Here is a 19,206-nt window from a genome sequence, read left to right on the forward strand (position 1 = left end):
GATACTCAGACACTCTATAGTCAAACCTTGATTTGATCAAAATGGCTTCAAAACAGACCTATAAATGAGTTTTTAAAATGGTGATGAATTGAAATTATTTGTACTAAGTGTTAAATCATCTTAAAAGTATTACATTTTTGTAAACATCGGGTAATGTTGGAGCATTTAGCTAATGAAGTCCTGAAAAACATTCTGGGCCTAATTTGAATATAATAAGAAACTTTTCTAGAGTAATCGTACAGTATATCTTTTGCTCTGCTCTGAGTCATTTCATCTGAACCAATCCGTAACATCGGTGCAGAAAACAAGTCCGTAACTCTCATCAGACTGTCGTGCTCAGTATAATATACAAAGTTCACTGCTTTGCACTTCTGTCAACTTTTCAAATGAATTGCCTTTGCCATAAAAGCTGAGGATCTCGTTTCCAAGGCCTTGGGCTTTACTGACAAGGTGCCCTTAAACAAAATACCGTTTGCTTCTTTCCTCTGTATCTCATCTTGCATGCGGTTGTGTGATTTGGTTGTGTGCGCAACACAAAAATAGTAAAGTTTAACTCTACCTTATATTATACAAAACTATATATGAAAATGTGTTTAACTCTTTATACTACTCAAAAATATATATGAATGAATATAATGAATGAACAAAAAAATGATGGGCCAATATTAATAACACAAAGAGGTATTAGACCAAACCCCCCAACACTAACCCAAAATAAAATAGATAAAACAGATACAAAGCATTGGCAACTTTAATTGTAATCTGAAAAAAACTATACAGTCCCGTGACTTTAGTCATGAGAAATACAATTGGGAGATCCGTTTCAGTTAAACTTCCAACATCCATCCATCCATTTTCTGAACCGCTTAGTCCCCACGGGAGTCGTGGGTGTGCTGGAGCCTATCCCAGCCGTCAATGGGCAGTAGGCGGGGGACAACCTGAACCAGTTGCCAGTTATTGAATATTCTAATCAATGTTGTATGCCATGCGTATGGAGAATGAATACATTTTGAATTTGGACATGCAAGATTTTGACAAAATATGTAATAATAAAAATACATTATTTTCCCACTTCAAACTTGTCTTACAGTTGTCTGGCACTTTGTTACAGTTTCAGCAAAAAGTGACATTCAACAAATGAAAATACACTATGATTGCATTTTCAATTCTTAATATATTTAGAGAATATGAATTTACATTGGGACATGAAAAGCTGAATAAATAACTTCGGAGGTATTGATTTAGTTTTCAGTCATGACTGTCCAGTTTTGATTCATAGGATATTTTGGGCTATTGCATTAAATGTGCGTACTTTGCTCACATCTGCCACCTTCAAGTTGTACTCGGGTACCGTGAGAGAAGCACCCATTGTCACGCTGCTGTTCCTGCGGGGCAAAAGAAATTAATCACTTTTGTAATTGACGGGATAAACCAGATAATAGCACATTGGTAAAATGATCAGTTAACAAAAAAGTATTCCTCTCGAACTTCATCGAGTATTTCTAATTTAATCCGTAACACACCTACATAGCTGAGGAAGAATGGCTAATCGGAGGAAGAAGGCATCTTCGCCAAGGTGTCAAATATTTACTGTGCTCACAGGCATGCACACACCTGCAGCCAAATGTTTGCCTTCTAGAATTTGGCTTCAGGACATTTACTTAAAATGGTGGATTATCCAGTTGGAAAATAAGGCAGATGGACCTCGGACAGGTGAGAGTATTCGGAAAAATTGCACATTACCAATATTGCTGCTAAACAGGCATGCATATTGATTTTTTATTGATTAGGCATAACATTCAGTGTTATTGTAATAGTGTTATGACTAAATCACACTGCCAAAATATGTAGCAGCTAAAGTCAGGCTAACATCAGGTTGATTACAGTGATAATGCTAGCTCAGTATTGCCACCATTGCTGATTTGTTGAGTAGGATAGCATCTTCTGTGGCTATTAACCACAACTAAGAACTCTTAGAATAGTATAAGGGCTTTGGTCCGAGACTCAGGTGGGGGGAAGGTAAGGCCAAAAGGCTAAAATAAAACCTTGTGAACAGTTTTCTCACTGCAAATTCCACCACTAGCTGAAGATACACATAAACAAACCTGAATTTCATGGCAGAATCTCTGCTGGAGCGAGCAGAGCAGTGGAACTCTTGAGCGCCCGATCCCTCTAAAATTCTTTGGAGATTTCGCTCTGTGATGCCACCGCCTGCATTACAAAGATTAAAGATCAAACTTCATTTAATATTTTTAAACTCACATTATCTTTTTACACAAGGGAAGAACAATATTAACACTAACCTGGCATGATGGTAATCCTGCCTTTAGCCTGGAGGAGAAGAGTTACGAGTTAAAACGCAGGTATGGTGTCGCGAAACCTCTAAGGTTGCTAAATAGCATTCAGAATTTCTGCAACATTTTTCGGAAAACTACGCCTCTGAACCTAGCTGGGATAGGATCACCTGTGACCCTGAAGTGGACTAGCGCTAAAGAAAATTGATGGAATGAGGGCTGAGTGTGACCTTGTAACAGATTCATTCTATTTTCCTTTTTAAGGTCAACCAATGAGACCTTTGAGGGTGCACTGCGCATTAATTCATACATACTTGTTCTACGAGACGCTTAATGAGAGGGAGACCCTCCAATGCAGAGTTTTCACAGCCACTGGTCAGCACGCGCTGGAAACCTAGCGACACCAGTGTCTCCAGGGCAACTGCTTCATCACAGACCATGTCAAAAGCTGGAGAATGCAAAAAGAACCCAAAACCAAAACAATAAATCAACATTTGGCTTCCGCCCCAGTGCTATGGTAAAAAATAATGGAAAGTGAAATAAGCTTGAGCACAATACCTCGGTGGAAAGTGACAGGTAAAGGACGAGCAGCAGCTAGAGGGAAAAGGAGAACATTTTAACATTAAAACTTCAGGTTTTATTTATTTTTTTGATCATCTTTTATTTATTTTAATGATTAAAACCCTTGCTCTAGTTTGGGATGCACGCTACTATGCTACTGAATTTTAATGTCAGTCTCGTGGTGGTCCTTGGATAGCCAAATCTTTTTTGAGATGGTCGCTACTTAGTGCAAAAAGTTGAAGAACCACTGGAATAGCAGTTAAAATATCTGCACTATTCTGAGGTTTGGACCTTAGCACTCACATTCTGTGTGGACTCGGCGTGTTTGCTCCCTCTGCTTATGTGGATTTCTCAAGTTGTATAGGAATTTCAAAAAGTTCAAGTGCAAATACAATTAAATGAAGACTCTAAACTGCTCATAGATATAAGAATGAGTGACAAAGGTCCTAGTCCAGGGTATACTCTGCTTCTTGCCCAAATTTAATCGGGAAAAGTTCAATCTCACCCACATCCTGAATATGGATGCTAGTAATATATCATAAATTAGAAGATATTCCAAATTATACAGGTTTACATTACCCAGAAAGTCCATACAGAGCTGTGCATCCACCTGCCCATCTTCCGTCAAGGCTCCCAGCACAAATCCGTCAGCCCCGTGATTCTTCATCACCTCCACGTCTTTCATCATCACCTCCACTTCCTGGTCCGAGTAAAGGAAATCACCTCCACGGGGACGAATCATCACATAGACTGGGATTTTGACCAATGTTTTTACAATCTGGAGTAGGCCTGTGTGTGTAGATTAATCAGTACATTTAATTGCCAATTTACCGTTTTATGTCCCAAAAGAATGTTCTCACCAAGACTGGGAGTGAGCCCTCCTTCCATAAGACTACAACATAGCTCAAGTCGGCCAGCACCTGGCAGTAGATGACAGATTTCAGGAGGTCACAACATACAACCCAGTCTTTAATCAATTCCCTGGACCCTCTTATCACTTGCGTGCATATTTGGATTATGTCGTCAACCGATGACCTCTGCACTGTTATGTTCCAAACTCATGTCTGATTTAATTTTAATCTCTACATTCAAGTGGAACGACTCTTAGTATGTACTCGGGTTTCCAAGAATGCCATGTGATTGTTGTTTATTTCTTAGATTGAAGCACACTCAACTAACGACTACCAACCTCCTCGCTCCGCATTGACAGCAGACTCCACGGAGTCCACGCACACCTCCATTAGAAAGCCCTCTGCCATAATTATGCCAGTTCGTTCACAAAGGAGACAAGAGTTCTTTAGTACTGATGTTTACTGTGACCGTAGAACTGGTGAGACAAATGGACATAAACTTAAGTTTACAAAATACGCACATCAAATACAAAAGTAAAACATACATATCACTTTGACCTGCAAGTGAACAACTGGGTACTTTACTTGAACTGTTTGACTTCTTAACTTCACGATGATGCGTACGCGGTCGGGTTGTTTACTATCACCGTGCTGCATAACGTCACACCGGGAGTGTTTTTACCGGAAACAGGAAGTGCCCACGAAGTTAGGTTTACTTTCGGTTTATATCGCAACTTAATATTGACAACACACTGCTACAAACTATGTACAAATAACACAAAATAAAAATATATCCACACAAAAATAATTTGCGCATCATATAAAATCGATTGAGGAAAAAAAAGCTCGGTGTTATGATGTCGTCATGGGTTCAGAGTTGAAAGTTCAAACCGGCGTTTTGCAACATGCTCGGCTGAATGCTTTCATAACGTCTTCTTCCGTGGCAAGATTCTTCTGCTTTGGTATAAATCAGAAATCCAATCATGTTACTAGGTTCTATAAGGACAACCTTACTAAATGGTTGCAGACGAACCGGGGGTGGAATTCACAGTAACGTAAGTAGATACTTGTGGGCTAATTGCTAAAGTCTAGTTAGCCGAGAAGTAAGGTGGAAAAAGGTCATATTCAAAGTGAGAAATATTAGTTTTTGAAATAATTCGGTGTTAAATGTACTCGTGTTATTTACACGTAAAATCCAGGTACCACAAGAATAAGCCTACATGTGTGTCATGGACAGGGTGCACAGTACCGACAGTGGCTGGTGAGAAGGAGCCACAGCACCATCACAGCCGAGGCAGGGGCTTCGTCCTCCCCATCAGCAGCAGTCAGTGTTCCCAATGCAGCCACAAACAGGACAGTTGGTCGCTGGTTACTTGGCTGCAGCGGTCTTGTTGTTGGTGCTGTTGTCCTTGGTGGCGTCACACGGTAAAAACAATGTACATGTTTGTCATCTGTGTGTCAAAGTTCAGTCATTTGATGATTAATTTACAGAATCTGTTGAATCAATCAGGCTAACCGAATCCGGCTTGTCTATGGTTGACTGGCATCTAGTGCGAGAGATGAAACCTCCACAGTCGCAGGCAGAGTGGGAAGCAGAGTTTTCCAAATACCAGCAGTTTCCTGAATTCAAGATGTAAGATTATGTTGTGTTTTTTCTTCTCTGTTAAAAGTGCCAGACTGAGTTCATAAAACATGTACAATACGTGGGTGCTTTGACCCATATCACCTTTAAACATCCATTATCCTCACAGAATGAACCATAACATGACTCTACCGGAGTTTAAGTTCATCTTCTACATGGAGTGGGGTCATCGTATGTGGGGCAGGCTTGTGGGACTGGCCTACATCCTCCCCACTGTGTACTTCTGGAGGAAAGGCTACTTCACTCGCTCCATGAAGGGGAAAGTGCTCGGGCTTTGTGGATTTGTCTTTTTTCAGGTGAGTTGCACATCATGCAATCACTTTCATTAAAAGATGCATTAATAGAAATTGTGTGTGTGTGTGTCTCTTTTGTCAGGGCCTGTTGGGTTGGTACATGGTCAAAAGTGGTCTGGAGGAGAAGCCAGAGTCACATGACATCCCGCGAGTCAGTCAGTATCGACTAAGCGCTCACCTTGGTTCTGCCTTACTCCTTTACTGTGCCAGTCTGTGGACCGGCCTTAACCTACTTTTGCCTGCCCACAAGGTAATCTCTTGAATACGTACATCTACCACTCTGCTTTTATTTATGAATAACTGACTGCTGTTTTATCCTTCTTCACAAGTTGGCGGAAACCAAACGCCTAATGCAGCTTCGGAGGTTTGCCAAGGGAACAGGTGGACTCGTCTTCCTCACAGCTCTTTCAGGTCAGCTTTGGAGAGAAATGTACCCCCCCACGCTCCATAAATATTGCTTATCATTTGAATGAGAGAAATATTAACTTATTGACTGTAACAATGTTATCGATGAGTAAAGCATATTTGCATTTAAAAGTAAAAACAACAAACAAGGCATTATAAATATATTTGAAATTTGAGAAATATATAAATATGGAAACTATTTTTAGGTTCTGCATTCTCAAACTATATTTTGCTCAGACAATCCACTTTTTTCTCTTGAAAAAAATCATTCACTCTTTACAGGTGCTTTTGTGGCCGGTTTGGATGCCGGCTTAGTGTATAACTCCTTCCCTAAAATGGGTGAACGTTGGGTACCTGATGACCTGCTGGCCTTCTCCCCCACACTCAAGAACGTCTTTGAGAACCCCACGACGGTGCAGTTTGACCACAGGATCTTAGTACGTCATATTACTCACATGTAGGATATCAAGTTTGCTTGCTTGTCTCACAAAATGTTGATCTCTCTATTTTTGTCCCCCAGGCAATCTCCTCTTTGACGGCCATCACTGGGCTGTACCTGTTCTCCAGAAGGATGCTGCTGCCCAGGAGAGCTAAGATAGCCATCAGCCTCCTCACAGCAATGGCATACGGACAGGTAGGCCCACACATAGCTAGACAAACGGCAAAGTTTTCATCTGTGCCTTTGTTCCTTAGGTTGCACTGGGGATTAGCACCCTTTTACTCTACGTGCCCACTCCGCTGGCAGCAACTCACCAGTCTGGATCCGTGGCGCTGCTCTCGCTGGCCATTTGGGTTCTGGCCGAGCTCCGGAAGATGCCTAAATAATGATGGACGCATTCTGGATTTGCTACTTCTGAAGCTTGGGGAAATGGCAGGTTTCTTTTCAAACAAGGCACTCAAGAAGACAAATAAGATGAAACATCTGTGCACACAATCTACAGCCATTTCTTCAAAATGATTCAAACTAGGGTATTGTGTTTCCTCAAATAGCGGATGTCCATTTTCATCTACGACAGATGTGTCATCCACAAATAAACGCCTCGCTCAAATTTGCCCATCTCTTTTCCTATCAGAGAAAAAAAGGGACATTAATCAGTTCAGTTCTTAGACGCTGTTGTTTTCACATCAGCATTGGTTTGACTTAATGGCTGAAAAAGTCTGTTGCTCGCAAAGTATGTAAACATTCCTGTGAAGACTTACTATTTGTTCTGCCCAGTCTCCCTCGGTTCAGTCTCCCTCCTTAATAATCAGATTAACTTGTTTTAAAAACCTGTGAAAAATTATTAGAAAATCACAATCATAAAATAAAATGTGAACTTTGAAGGGCATCCATGGCCACTATTTGAGGAAATAAGAAAACACAATTACAGCATTTAGTCTCCCAGCCACACAATTTCATGTTGGTTTGACTGAATTTCTGTTTATGAACCCACTTGCACGTGCTTTGAATGCAATTATCAAGTTACATTTGTGTCTCCATCACTTAACTGCCGAAGCTTTTGGAATTTTTTCTGTACAAAATGTTTATTTAAATCATGATGTACTTCTTGATGACAGTGATGATAAATTATGGATAGATGTTTTTATTCCTTGAATTATTTCAATAAAATGTACAGTAAAATGTAAAACAACTGGAGTCCAGTTTGCATAGTAATTGTGAATTTTATTGTCTGTACAAAATATACATATTTAGAATTAACTATTTAGAGGCGCGCTAACAAAAATGGGTACAACAGACTAGTAGATACTTTTTTAAATTCTAGACCAAGTACATGCGAAGAACAGACAGCTTTGATTGTGGGAGCTGACGAGCGGCAAGGGCCAATCAGAGCTAAAACACTCGTTGGAAAAGCATTCAAATTAATGCTAAAAGGTCGGAAGTGTTTATTAGGATTCAGAAATTTACTATGATTAGAATTCTTTCAATCACAGAAAAGTGATCATTATTGCTGTCTATTGTCCACTTTTATCCTCTCAATTTCTTTGTGCACTTGGATATTTTTTAAAATTAAAGACATTTTGGGGGGGGGGGGACAGTATATCACATAACCTCATATCACATCTCTGACTGGTCCTTGCCAATTACCAACATGGTCTTTCTTCAGATGTAGATGAAATGGGTCTCCTCTCATGAATTTTTTTCTTTGGTGTTCCAGAGAAAATTGGAGCAAGATGGGGGAGAGGTGGTGTTGGAAAATGTTGAGATTTTTCACTCATTCACTAATTAAACATACATCTTTTTTAATTCACAATGTGGCCTAATTCAGGAGTTTTCAAAGTGTGAGTGTTTTTTTGTTTTGTTTTTGCTTTAAAGACCCTGCTATAATCACATGACTCATCTGATTCACAAATTCACAAACACAGCCTGCAGTCTATTAAACTCCCCACAAATGTTTCATTAAAGGCTAGAACCACTGGGGTGGTCTGTCAACTATGGTTCATGATAGTCAGGAGACACCTACAGCTAAGACGGATATGGTTTGAAAGGCCAGAAGTCATTGTCGCAGAATCACCTGAATGGAGAAGGGTGTTGTTCCCAGTCGATTCCTCCGTATAGGCAAGATGGAGACATCACGGTCATTCTTGTTGCACATGCACTTTGCACAAGGGGGACGGGGGGGGGTGAGGCACCTGTGGATGACCAGGAAACAGCAGACGGGCAAGCGGAATTTGGAGCGTCTCGGTAAATAACGTCATGGTCGGATATAGTGACATCATCATGCGATATTGAAATCCGTTCCGATCGAGTTTGAGCCTTGGAATCTTTGAGACAACCTGGAATCTCCCAGGAATGCCTCGTTTCCTCTCACCAGGAGTATGTGCGTCACATTCCTTTTTATTTCGCAGCGGCTCCACATGCACCAAGTCAGTGATGAGGTTTTGGTGGGCCGGCATCCTCACTTGGAGTGCCACCCCTCCAGCAGGAAGAGAAGAAGAAGTGGAAATAGAAGAGGTTGGTGGGGAGGGCGAGGGTGTTGGTTTTGTGCTAGTGTCTGTGAGCCCGCTGCTTGCCTTCTTTTCCCCGTGTTCCTCCACACTGCCTGATGAGGAGTGGACTTCCATGGTTGCTTCTTCGTGGACTGTTGCTTCCCATCCAGAGGAGCTCAACACACACCCACTCACACATGCACACACATGCATACACACACACGCTTCCTCCTCCAACCCTGATTAATCTATCCCTCCCTACACACACACACACACACACACAAACGCTGGGACCAGCACCCTTCCTGGTCCTTAGATGACATTGTCAAACAGCTGCATGGACTGCATGATGTTCTCATCCTGAGGACAGAACACAATTTTTCAGATGAAGCTATCAATCTACTTTTCTATTTCTCTATCTATCTCATTACATTAGTGATTCCCAGACAGTCTAGCTCGCCATCTATTCGTGCTTTACCTTTTTACACGATTCAATGAATTCCTCTATTGTAACCACTCCATCTTTATTTCGATCCATTTTCTGAAAGGGGGCGAGAGGGTGGGGGAGACAGCAGCAGCCAGAGATTTAATCATCGCAAAAGAAATACTGCATACTGGCAATAATTCCTATTCGTTTGTTTGTTGACCTGGAAAAAGTTCTCTACATGCTCTCTGGGGGCATCATCCTGCATAGTGGGATACGTGTACTTCCCCATCATGTCATAGATGGATGTCATGATGTCCAGCATCTCCTGCAAAGAGAAAGCACTGTGAGTGATGGGGAATACTTTAGTGCAGATCCAAGCACCAAAAACAGAAACTATCATTTGAGATCTTATGAGACAACATTAGAATTAGAATCTATGAACACAGCAAAAATGTAAACAGGCCAATACAGATATGTATCTTTGTAAAAAACATTTTTTAAGTTTATCCATAGAGGAATGATAATAAATCACATGATTATTCAGTCCAAAATCAGCTTTGTAAATGGAAATATCATTATTGTAGCAGACTGTTTTGCATAATACAGATCTAAGGTTAATGACCTGAGTGAATCTGATTAAATAATTGAGATGAAAAAAGCAGAGAGAAGAAAACGCACATCTTTGGTGATGCAGCCATCCTTGTTCAGGTCGTAGAGGTTAAAGGCCCAGTTTAAGCGGTCGTTAACGGTCCCTCTCAAGATGATAGACAGACCAAATACAAAGTCCTGACAGTACGAAATATATTAGTACGAATCTTACAACAGCAACAGCATGCATATGTGACCAAGGGTGTCTGATATAGAAAGAATAAAAAAAATAACCTCAAAGCTAACTGAACCGTTCTTGTCAGTGTCAAAGGCTTCAAACAGGAAATGCGCATACGTACTTGAATCTGTAAAGATGCAGCACAAACGTAAATTAACTGGAAATTGAGATTAGCAACATGCGAGATATACAGCAGCGTATCTCAACACTCTGCGCGTAGTGGGGGATTACTGTATATCCTTTGTGCCTCACCTCCCTGGGGAAAGAACTGTGAGTAGATGTTCTTAAAGTTGTCCTCATTCACCACACCACTCGGACATTCCTGGTAAATAAAAAGAAAACAATGTAGACAAATAAATAACTGCTCTTTATAATAATAATAATAATAATAATAATAATAATTTATTATTTCTGTTTCCTAAAAGTTAGCATACATTTTTGAAGCCTCTGTAAAGAACCTGCAGCTCCTTCTTGGTGAACTTGGTTTGCTCCTGCAGCTTATCCATGCTTTCTGGCCGGTGGCACACGGTGGAGAGCTCAAAGTCATCTTCTACGCTGTCTGCGTGAGACACACACAGTCGTGTTAGTATTACAACAAGCATGTAAGTCTATATCTCACGCAAAGTTAAAGTCACGGTATGATGACTACCAACTGAGTATCTAGGAAAAGCAAGTTGAAAAATGAAAAAAAATACAAGCTGAAACCAAGTTTTAGAGTGAGTTGAGGAGAAGCAGACAGTGCGATAAAAACTTGTGCAGACATCATAACCAGCAGACATTACACATTTTATTCTCACTCAACTCCGAGCTCGACCTCCAGATCCCATTACCTTTATAACGCATTCAAATGTACAATAAAAGCTCTGTCGGTGTGCATCTCTCTCTCTCTCTCTCTCTATTGCTCTAACAAATAAACATGCACATGCATCACTGGAAATGAGCTAGGATATTTTTTTTTTTTTCACCGGCGGGTGGAAGGGTCATGGGGAGCAGAGAGTCTGCAAAACAAACAATTTTTTTTTACAAACCCCACAATTTATTTTAAAATGCTGGTAAAGAATAATGAAGTGTTTCCTGTAGAGGACATGTGGGAATAGGAGAAATTAAAATCCTGAATAATTGAAAAATATCCAAAAGTCACCTAGCACCTGGGGGGTCCAAGCATATTTACCCCTCTTGCTCCGCCACTGACATGCGCACACACACACACATGCTTTCAGACACAGTACTTCCTCAATTGGTGTTCCTTAGTCTTGCCATGTCCTAAATAGCAAAAAATCGGTCATCCGCACATCAAAGAGCTGACTGTCTCTGAACTAACTCTGGAGCTAACCAAAACAGCAACATCTTGGCAAGCACTAAGAATGGAAACCCCTGCCAAGTTATTAACAACAACAAACTGCTTGCAGTCATTGTGGAGCTACAGTCATTTTTTTAAACACAAATATGAATAATTATGTATTAATACCAGAGTAAATTATTGAGAAAAATTAAATATTAAAATCCAAAATAAATGAGGCCTCAAAGTATAAGGTTTATTTCCTTGCACTGAATAAAACTCGAGGACATGACAACATTAGAAGCATGCAAAAAGAAATGCATGAAATAAAACTAAATTAAGGCCCATTTTAATTGAAATATCACACCCACGTTTGTTATTTATTAGTATGTACAAAATATTCTAAATACTCCAATACAAATCCAACCCTGATGCACATTTCTGACACATGCCAGAAGAATGTGACTTTCCAGTAGAAAAGACCAACATCCACACCTCATCACATCTTTTTGCACTTAAACCTCAAACAGGAATACTGAATAAAATCTGATGAATCTAAATCAATAAAAATAAAATCTGCCTCGGCATTTGTGAACATACAAACCTTTGGACACCATTTTCTTAATCTGAGGAGTGGGACATTTTCGTTTTCAACATAATGTACCAGCAAAAATAAAAATAATAACAGTGTGTATCTGTGTTCCCTACACTCCATATCGGGCATTTGAATATCCAATATGATGCTCAAGTGCTTTGTTAGGGCCACAGTGGCCAGAACATGTCAGCAGCAGTGAGGTATTCATCCCAGAGAGAGTCAGGACACATGACGTCAAGTAAAAACGTGTATAGACTGAAGGAGGACTTGCTTTGACTGATTGAGGGGGCGGCCGAGGGCGTGCAGCACGGCAGCAGCTTGAGGAATCGCTGCTTTATGCTTTTTTTGCTTTGGCTGTTGGAAGGATTGCCTGTAATCACCAACCATAGCACAAAGGTTAGAAACACCGCTTACATACAATGCATGCGCAAAAACAAAACAAAAAGCAGACACACGCTTACATCATGCCAAAGACACACGAAAACACGCTGACATGCTCTGATTGCCTGCTGACCCGGCCAAGTAATGAGATCCACATAATACCTTAGAAAGCAATCCCACACTGGTTAATATAAATATAATTTCACTTGAGACTGACATTTAATTTGCAACACCACCTCCAAGTCCAACGCTATATTATACCAGCACAAATACACAAAGGCACTAGACCGCATACGGTAAGTGAACATGGGAGCAAAAAGTGCATTAACACTTTATCTGTAGTTTCCGCGGCAACAGGAATCCCACCTAAAATTTACAGCCCCTTTTTGAGACTAAATCAGGTGTCAATGTGGTGCCCATGTGCCTGTTCTAAAAATAGCTCAACATGCAACAATTTGTTTTGTATTACTGTTCTGAAAAACAACATTCACAACAACAAAAACCTGTATCAAGTCTTTCAATTCTTTTTAAATCACACTTGCATTAGTGTATATTTTATAACTAGAACAATAAAAAAACAAAATGCACCATTGTAGCATAAAATGAAATAATAGCGTACCTGGACTATCCACACAAAAAGTAGCTGTCACTTTCAAAAAGGTTGGTGACCCCTACTCTAAATAATCTCGACCAGGGGTGTCTCATCAGAGCTATGATTGCGCTCAGAGGGAACTCTCATAGCTGTGAAACCATAGGAGTGTCTAATCGCCTCATCATATTTCGTAATTGCCACTGCATTTGATTACGATGATTTATTTTTAAATAAGAAATTGATTTTAAATCAGATATCAATGAAAAACATGGGCAAGCATGTCCCTTAGTGCATGATAATTATAAAATGTATACTAAAATAAGACACAGTGTAGTAGTGGTTAGCAGATCTGCTTCACAGTGTTGCGGTCCGGGGTTGGAATCTCTAATTGTGTATATCTCTAATCTTGTTTGTTGAAGAAATAATAAATATTGACCTTTGCCTTATAAGGGTATATTTATTTTATTTTCAGAGCAGGTTTAAATTAAGGAAAATTCAGTTAAAAAAACAAAAAAAATAAAGGATGTTCAAAATGATTGTGATTTAAATAGATTTCTGTCTCTTTTCAACTAATTACTTTTTGTGCATAACGGTACTAAATTCTCGTGAGATCATGCTCCATCTGTTCAGCAAAAACAACAATCTCTCCCAGAGCCATCCTGATTCAAAATGATGCATTCCACAGAGCACAATGAGTGTCTAAATTACACCAAGCAACACAGCTCTGCATTCATTACAATTTTCTATAGAATTACATTTCACAGGTCATTGAGTCAGATTACATGACTCATTACATCTTTTTATTAGCACACCACTTGTGTGAGTGAATCATACATATATATATAGTGTGAAAATGTCACTGTGTCTCTGGGCACACTTGTTAGGACAATCAAAAATATTAAAAGTGTGATAAATTTGCTAAGAAAAAACCCTTCTCCTCTTTTCTCTAGATTTCCCACCTCTGGGAATCATGGAAAAGGCTGTGTGTTATAATACACTATGGCACACATCAGTGTTTCGAGAAAAGCGAGGCATTTCTGAGGGATTAACCTGATTTTATTAAACGTATGCATACAAACACATGATCCCTTAGGACATGTGCATGTGTGTGTTCAATCAAAGAAGCAGGCTGGTGCTGTCATTTTTCTTGTACAACTGCTTCAAGACATTTAGCCAAGTGAGCATCAAAGAAAATAACTAATTTGCTCCATTCATGTATTTTTCCGGGAAAAACACCGTACTGGGATTTGCTTTCAGGCTCTGTTAATGATTTTCACTAAATTCTTGATAGAATGGAAAAAAAGTGGCATAATTTAACCATCAAAACGTGACATTATTGGTGTGTTTTTTTCTGCAATTGTCGTGCTAGCAGACTGCAGAGTGAATACAGTCCAAGGGAATAGCCAGGTCTACTCAAATTGGTTGTTTAAGCCGACAAAATGTGGTCACCACTTTGTACCATAGTGTTACACACACGTTCCTCCTGACTTGGCGCCATCACTCCTTATTATTGTCATTAAAACAACCAGAAAAAGGCAACATTCAGTCAGCATCATGACACTTGATTGCGGTGATTGCTCATTTAGTGGAACATTTTCCCAGGTACACGAGAGGCCACCACGACTTCAAACTACCTCATAAAATAAAACCATCAGGTCTATTTATAGCCCCTTGGCAAACAGATTCCTTCTGTATTCATTTTGAAGGAGCCTTTCGATTCATAAACCCCAGAGATCTGAGGAGTGTCACAAGGCAAAGAGAATGCAGCGAGCATGTTGATACAGCGGACTGCTGAAGATTAAGACTGGATGAGTGGAACCAAACATTGACTGTATCGCTGCTTAGACCAGACTCGCGATGGTGATAAAAGTAGCACAGAAAAGTCAAGTTGGACTAAAATCCAAATTTTCAAATGTGATTATTAAAAATAAAGTAGTAAAAGCTTTTTACTCAATGCTTTTTCAAACAAGTTTGACATACTGCTAAAATCATTTGCTAGCCATGACACCAGCCAGAGGCTGAGCTGCAATGTTTTTGTTTACTGAATAATGGCTTTAGCACAGCATGTTTTATGTGGCAACATAAAAATCAGATTACTATTTTTTACTAGCTGTCCACAACCCACTCAAAATGGTTCCACGACCCAACTGGTTGTCGATCCACCATGTTTATGTGCTTCTGGGTCAAACTGTGGGTAAATAAACAAAGGGGGAGCGCTTTTCCCATAACAGAGCTTTTTACTGGTATCGAGACACATCACACGTGTGAGTACACTTTCATCTGAAAACATTCTGTAGAATTCTGGTTGAATTAATTTGCTTAGACAGCGACATGGTAGCCATTGTTACGGATCAATTGGTTCTCGATTCAGGCCGTGACCATTCTGCCCGCTCTGCTGCACTAATCTTTCACTTCATATTTGCAACCCATAACATCAAGATCGTTCAAGTTTACAAGTGTTGAAGCTTTCAGTAAAGAAAACAACACTTGACATTCATTACTCCCAATCTGTTACAAGAAATTCAAGTAAAGAGGTAAAACCTCCACGGTGACAATTGATGTAAGAGCTGGGATTGACTCTGACTCACCCACGAATCTTATCAGGACAAGCAACACAAAGTGGTGATGATTTTCGCCAATCATCCTATAGATTTAGTGACATGTCCATCCCTAGCTTTAATTACTTCTGCCCTTCAAAACTCTTAAATTACCTTTTAGAGTACACTAAAGGTATTTAAGCACCTACATAAATCAATATAGAAATGCCATAAAATCTTCATTCTTTGTCTTTTTAGAAAATGTAACACCTCCATCCTGGTGGAAAGCTTGTACATAAAGGAAGGTCCCTAAGGATGTTCATGGAGGTATTTGCTGTGAAACAACAACTCGTAAATAAAACAAAACCTTCTTTGGGATGAACTACAACAGAGACTGAGAGCCACAGTGTCACTCAGGTCTTCCCAAGAGAGTAGAAGCTGTCACAGGTACAAGGGGAAGGAAAGGTTCATACTTTCAATTCTCATGTTCTGATCTAATGATGTGTCATCACGTGATGAGTATGCTCTCAAAAATGGTAAATCAAAATCAATATGATGTTCAAACTGCAAAGTGGCAGTTTTGTATACTCCTCCAGCAGTGACGCAGTGAGAGAACCGATATGATGAAGTTTTGTGCATACGCCAACATTAACACCCAATGAAGTGGCCTATAGGTATGAAATATGCATTTTGTTTCCTGTCAAACTTTGTCACAAGCACCATTTGTCATCATTGTAGCTCATGGCCGTGCACCCCTCCCTGACTTTGTTGGCTTACCATTCATCTTACCTGCCGTGGTAAGGTCGATAAGCCCCAAAAAGTGCATCAGTTTGAGAGAGCTGCACACCACCAGAAGGATTCCCACCGTCTGCAGCCCCTCCACCTCCCACTTGTCTCGAAAGAACAGATGCATCGTCCGCCTTCCCCCTCTCTCTGGTTTTGACAGGCAAAGAATCTCGCACGTCCGCCACCCTCTCTCCCTTTGCTCCGTCTTCAACTCTTCGCTTCAGTCTCCCTCCATATGCCGGTATTCCGCCATCCTGAGAGCGCGCAGCATCCGCCTGCTGGTTCTTCTTCACAGAGGCTGGATTGTTATTCCTTGCGTTCCCTCATCGGGAATGGTAAGCGTGAGGGAGCAGGGGCTGTCTACTTGCCGATCCGCCCCCGCCGCCACCACTTCAGAGGCTGTCAAAGGTTGTTTAAGTTCCAGGTGAAGTTCGGACAATTCATTGTGGGCTTTTGTGTGAAAGTGTGCGCGTGTCTTGGCAGGATGGCAATGGCAGTTATTTGTTCTTCCCAGATGCTGACTCTCAAACTGTCTTCCTCCCCTCACCTCTCAGACTCTCCTCCTGCTGCGTCCCTCCCCACGTTTAATTGGGCCAGTGATGGCATTGAGTGAGGGAACGATGGAGGTGGGGGAGGCATTGAGGAGCGGTACTACACAAACTAGTTTGGGAGGGGGACCCGGAAAGGAGGAGAGTAATGAATTGAGACGGGACGGGGAGGGCAGGAGCTCGAGGAGAAAATAACAGCAACAGAAAGGACAAGGGGCCAAATCGAAAAAACAAATGATAAATCTAATGTAGTGTGGGGAGGTAGGAAGGACAAAATTAGGAAAAGCAGCAGAGCGACTTCAGTCGGCAAAGTCAGCTACGGCGCACAAAGTCACAGATGTGGCCTTCGTCTCTCCCCAAGCGTAACATCAACACACATGCACTGGCAAATACACAGACAGGAGGTGCAATCTGTCTAAGCCTAGGTGTTGTATTTGGAATTTTGTCGGGATGCTACTGTCCCATCTGTCATCCTGACACATTTTGTTACAGTACTTTCAAAGTTCATTTAAAAACTGGCATTCATCATGAAGTGCTTTGGACTGAATATTTAGATTTTTAAGTGTTAGATTGAGATGAATAAGGAAAAAAAAACTTTTAAGGTCAACAGTTTAAATGTTCGTAAAATTTTCCTGTTTTGAGTATGACTGGTTAAGTTTGTGTAGCAGCGTAACAATATGTTCATATCATTGGCATTGGAAAGACCAGGATGTTTTCTACTGAACACTCCAAGACTTAATCATGGAGCTCGAATGAGTCAAAAGATACATACCCCCCAAAAAATGTCTACTAAAGTGGACACAAATGAATAGCCTGGGTTTTGCAATTCCGACACAGACAATTGCAATGGCACTATGTATTCTTCTGGGAACATTACCCCACTTTCAAAAAATGCCACTGAAATAGTTCCAATGCTAACAAATGCAATCTATTCATTTTCTGATTCTCTGGTGCTGGGTCACAGGGGCAGCAGTCTAAATAGTGACGTTAGGTCTTCCCACTCTCAGGCCAGCTGTTCTACTTCCATTGATGGGACCCCGAGGGTTTACAGGTCAGCTGTGACACATAGTCCCTCCAGCGTTTCTTATGTTTGCTGGACGGTTTCTGCCCAGTTGCCCAGAACACCATACCAGGGTGACAACTGAAGAATGTCTGAAATAGCTGCCACAGCCAACTCACGGCTTAATGTGGTGTCTCCCAAATCACTGAGTTCAGATGTATCATCACAAAAGAAAAAGGGGCATCAATTAAATCATTTCATCCTAATTGTCTCAGGTAACTGGGGTGGAGGGTGGGTACATTCTGGACTAGTCATTAGTCAATCGCACAGCATATATATGTATATAAAAAAAAAAAATCAAGCTTTCAATATAATTTATAGTCTACAATTGACTGGTTGTGGAATGAGGAAACACACAAGTATGGGGAGAACATGGAAACACCACACTCAAGTCTGAGATTCAAACCGTAAATGTCCAAATTTTGACATAAATGTAGACTTGAACCACTCATTCATTGTGTTGCCTTCAGCTGCGAATCAATTTTGACCAAAAATAGTTTGTTAAAAATAGAATTCACTATGAAAGAGCCTATGTATGTGCCTAAAAAGCTTCAGTTTGTCTTGGAGTCACTTGTGCATCCTATTCACAGTGTCTGATAGCAGACAGGAAGAAATGAAGGGGAGTCGGTAATGGTAAAGGGGACACTGGGGGGGGTGTTGATTTGCTAGTGGCAGAATTTATGCGCGTTTGACTTGAAATGACGTGAAGCTGCTTTGCCTCTCACTGCAAAAGCAACCTCGTGAGACTTATCAACCTTCAGTCAACCTTGCAAGCAGACTGCACTGCTACGATCTAAGTACGATTTGACAATTATAGTCGTAAAACCGGGCCAAGCATCATCGCCCACAGTTGTCAGTTACTGTTGTTTAAAAACAGGAATGCTGGCCTATTAACATTATTATTGCGCGACATGATGAGACAGGTCTGTATTGTCATGAGCAAAGGGCAGTTGATTGATGAAACTCTGCATCACTTGACATATTTTGCATACACCTACGGGCATATTTAATTAAACAGGCTGCTTAGTTTTCCAGAAAACATGACATATTCAGGCCAGACACCTTCTGTAGTCAGAAGGTTCAATCAACAATGAAGGCTACTTGTGTGTCTTCTTCTGTCTCACACTGAAAGCCAGAGAATATTTGTTATGTATTGAGACAAAAATGAAAGATCAATATATTACAGATAAACACACTTTTT

The 19,206-nt window shown here is 40.5% G+C and overlaps 3 protein-coding genes across 12 annotated transcripts in view; 1 reads left to right on the forward strand and 2 right to left on the reverse strand.

The window, feature by feature from the left end:
- Positions 1-733: 733 nt before the first annotated feature.
- On the reverse strand, positions 734-4,405 carry cutc (cutC copper transporter homolog (E. coli)). Of its 5 annotated transcripts, none has more exons than XM_088384142.1 (9): positions 4,265-4,405; positions 4,045-4,182; positions 3,716-3,775; positions 3,435-3,644; positions 2,853-2,888; positions 2,609-2,742; positions 2,304-2,331; positions 2,106-2,211; positions 734-1,385 (listed from the first exon to the last, which is right to left on the reverse strand). In XM_088384142.1, exons 2-9 carry the CDS (start codon positions 4,112-4,114, stop codon positions 1,274-1,276), a joined length of 756 nt encoding a protein of 251 aa, XP_088240268.1. In that variant the 5' UTR covers positions 4,115-4,182; positions 4,265-4,405; the 3' UTR covers positions 734-1,273. The 5 variants fall into 5 exon arrangements, with proteins under 5 accessions (XP_088240268.1, XP_088240267.1, XP_088240269.1 ...); XM_088384141.1 differs by having other exon boundaries at positions 4,292-4,404; XM_088384143.1 differs by having other exon boundaries at positions 4,252-4,399.
- Positions 4,406-4,483: 78 nt separating this feature from the next.
- Positions 4,484-8,074, forward strand: cox15 (cytochrome c oxidase assembly factor COX15). The gene is made up of 9 exons (XM_088384134.1): positions 4,484-4,761; positions 4,944-5,131; positions 5,217-5,339; positions 5,458-5,644; positions 5,724-5,891; positions 5,971-6,052; positions 6,329-6,483; positions 6,567-6,680; positions 6,740-8,074. Exons 1-9 carry the CDS (start codon positions 4,690-4,692, stop codon positions 6,869-6,871), a joined length of 1,221 nt encoding a protein of 406 aa, XP_088240260.1. The 5' UTR covers positions 4,484-4,689; the 3' UTR covers positions 6,872-8,074.
- The window catches only part of LOC148393214 (A-type potassium channel modulatory protein KCNIP2-like), a 57,448-nt gene continuing 45,930 nt past the window's right edge, over positions 7,689-19,206 (reverse strand). For 2 of the 6 annotated variants that reach the window (XM_088384140.1, XM_088384139.1), the window contains exons 2-8: positions 10,662-10,786; positions 10,480-10,549; positions 10,284-10,354; positions 10,080-10,187; positions 9,622-9,726; positions 9,453-9,515; positions 7,689-9,334 (exon numbers count right to left, since the gene is read on the reverse strand). In XM_088384140.1, coding sequence (XP_088240266.1) covers positions 9,287-9,334; positions 9,453-9,515; positions 9,622-9,726; positions 10,080-10,187; positions 10,284-10,354; positions 10,480-10,549; positions 10,662-10,786 — 590 coding nt within the window. In that variant the 3' untranslated portion in view covers positions 7,689-9,286. Of the gene's footprint in view, positions 9,335-9,452; positions 9,516-9,621; positions 9,727-10,079; positions 10,188-10,283; positions 10,355-10,479; positions 10,550-10,661; positions 10,787-12,368; positions 12,472-16,388; positions 17,001-19,206 lie in introns of those variants that run through there. The other 4 variants (XM_088384135.1, XM_088384136.1, XM_088384138.1 and 1 more) reach the window with 4 other exon arrangements.

Source organism: Syngnathus floridae, chromosome 9 (genome assembly GCF_059516105.1).
Source record: "Syngnathus floridae isolate MCC-2025c chromosome 9, RoL_Sflo_1.0, whole genome shotgun sequence".
NCBI classification, from domain to species: Eukaryota; Metazoa; Chordata; class Actinopteri; order Syngnathiformes; family Syngnathidae; genus Syngnathus; species Syngnathus floridae.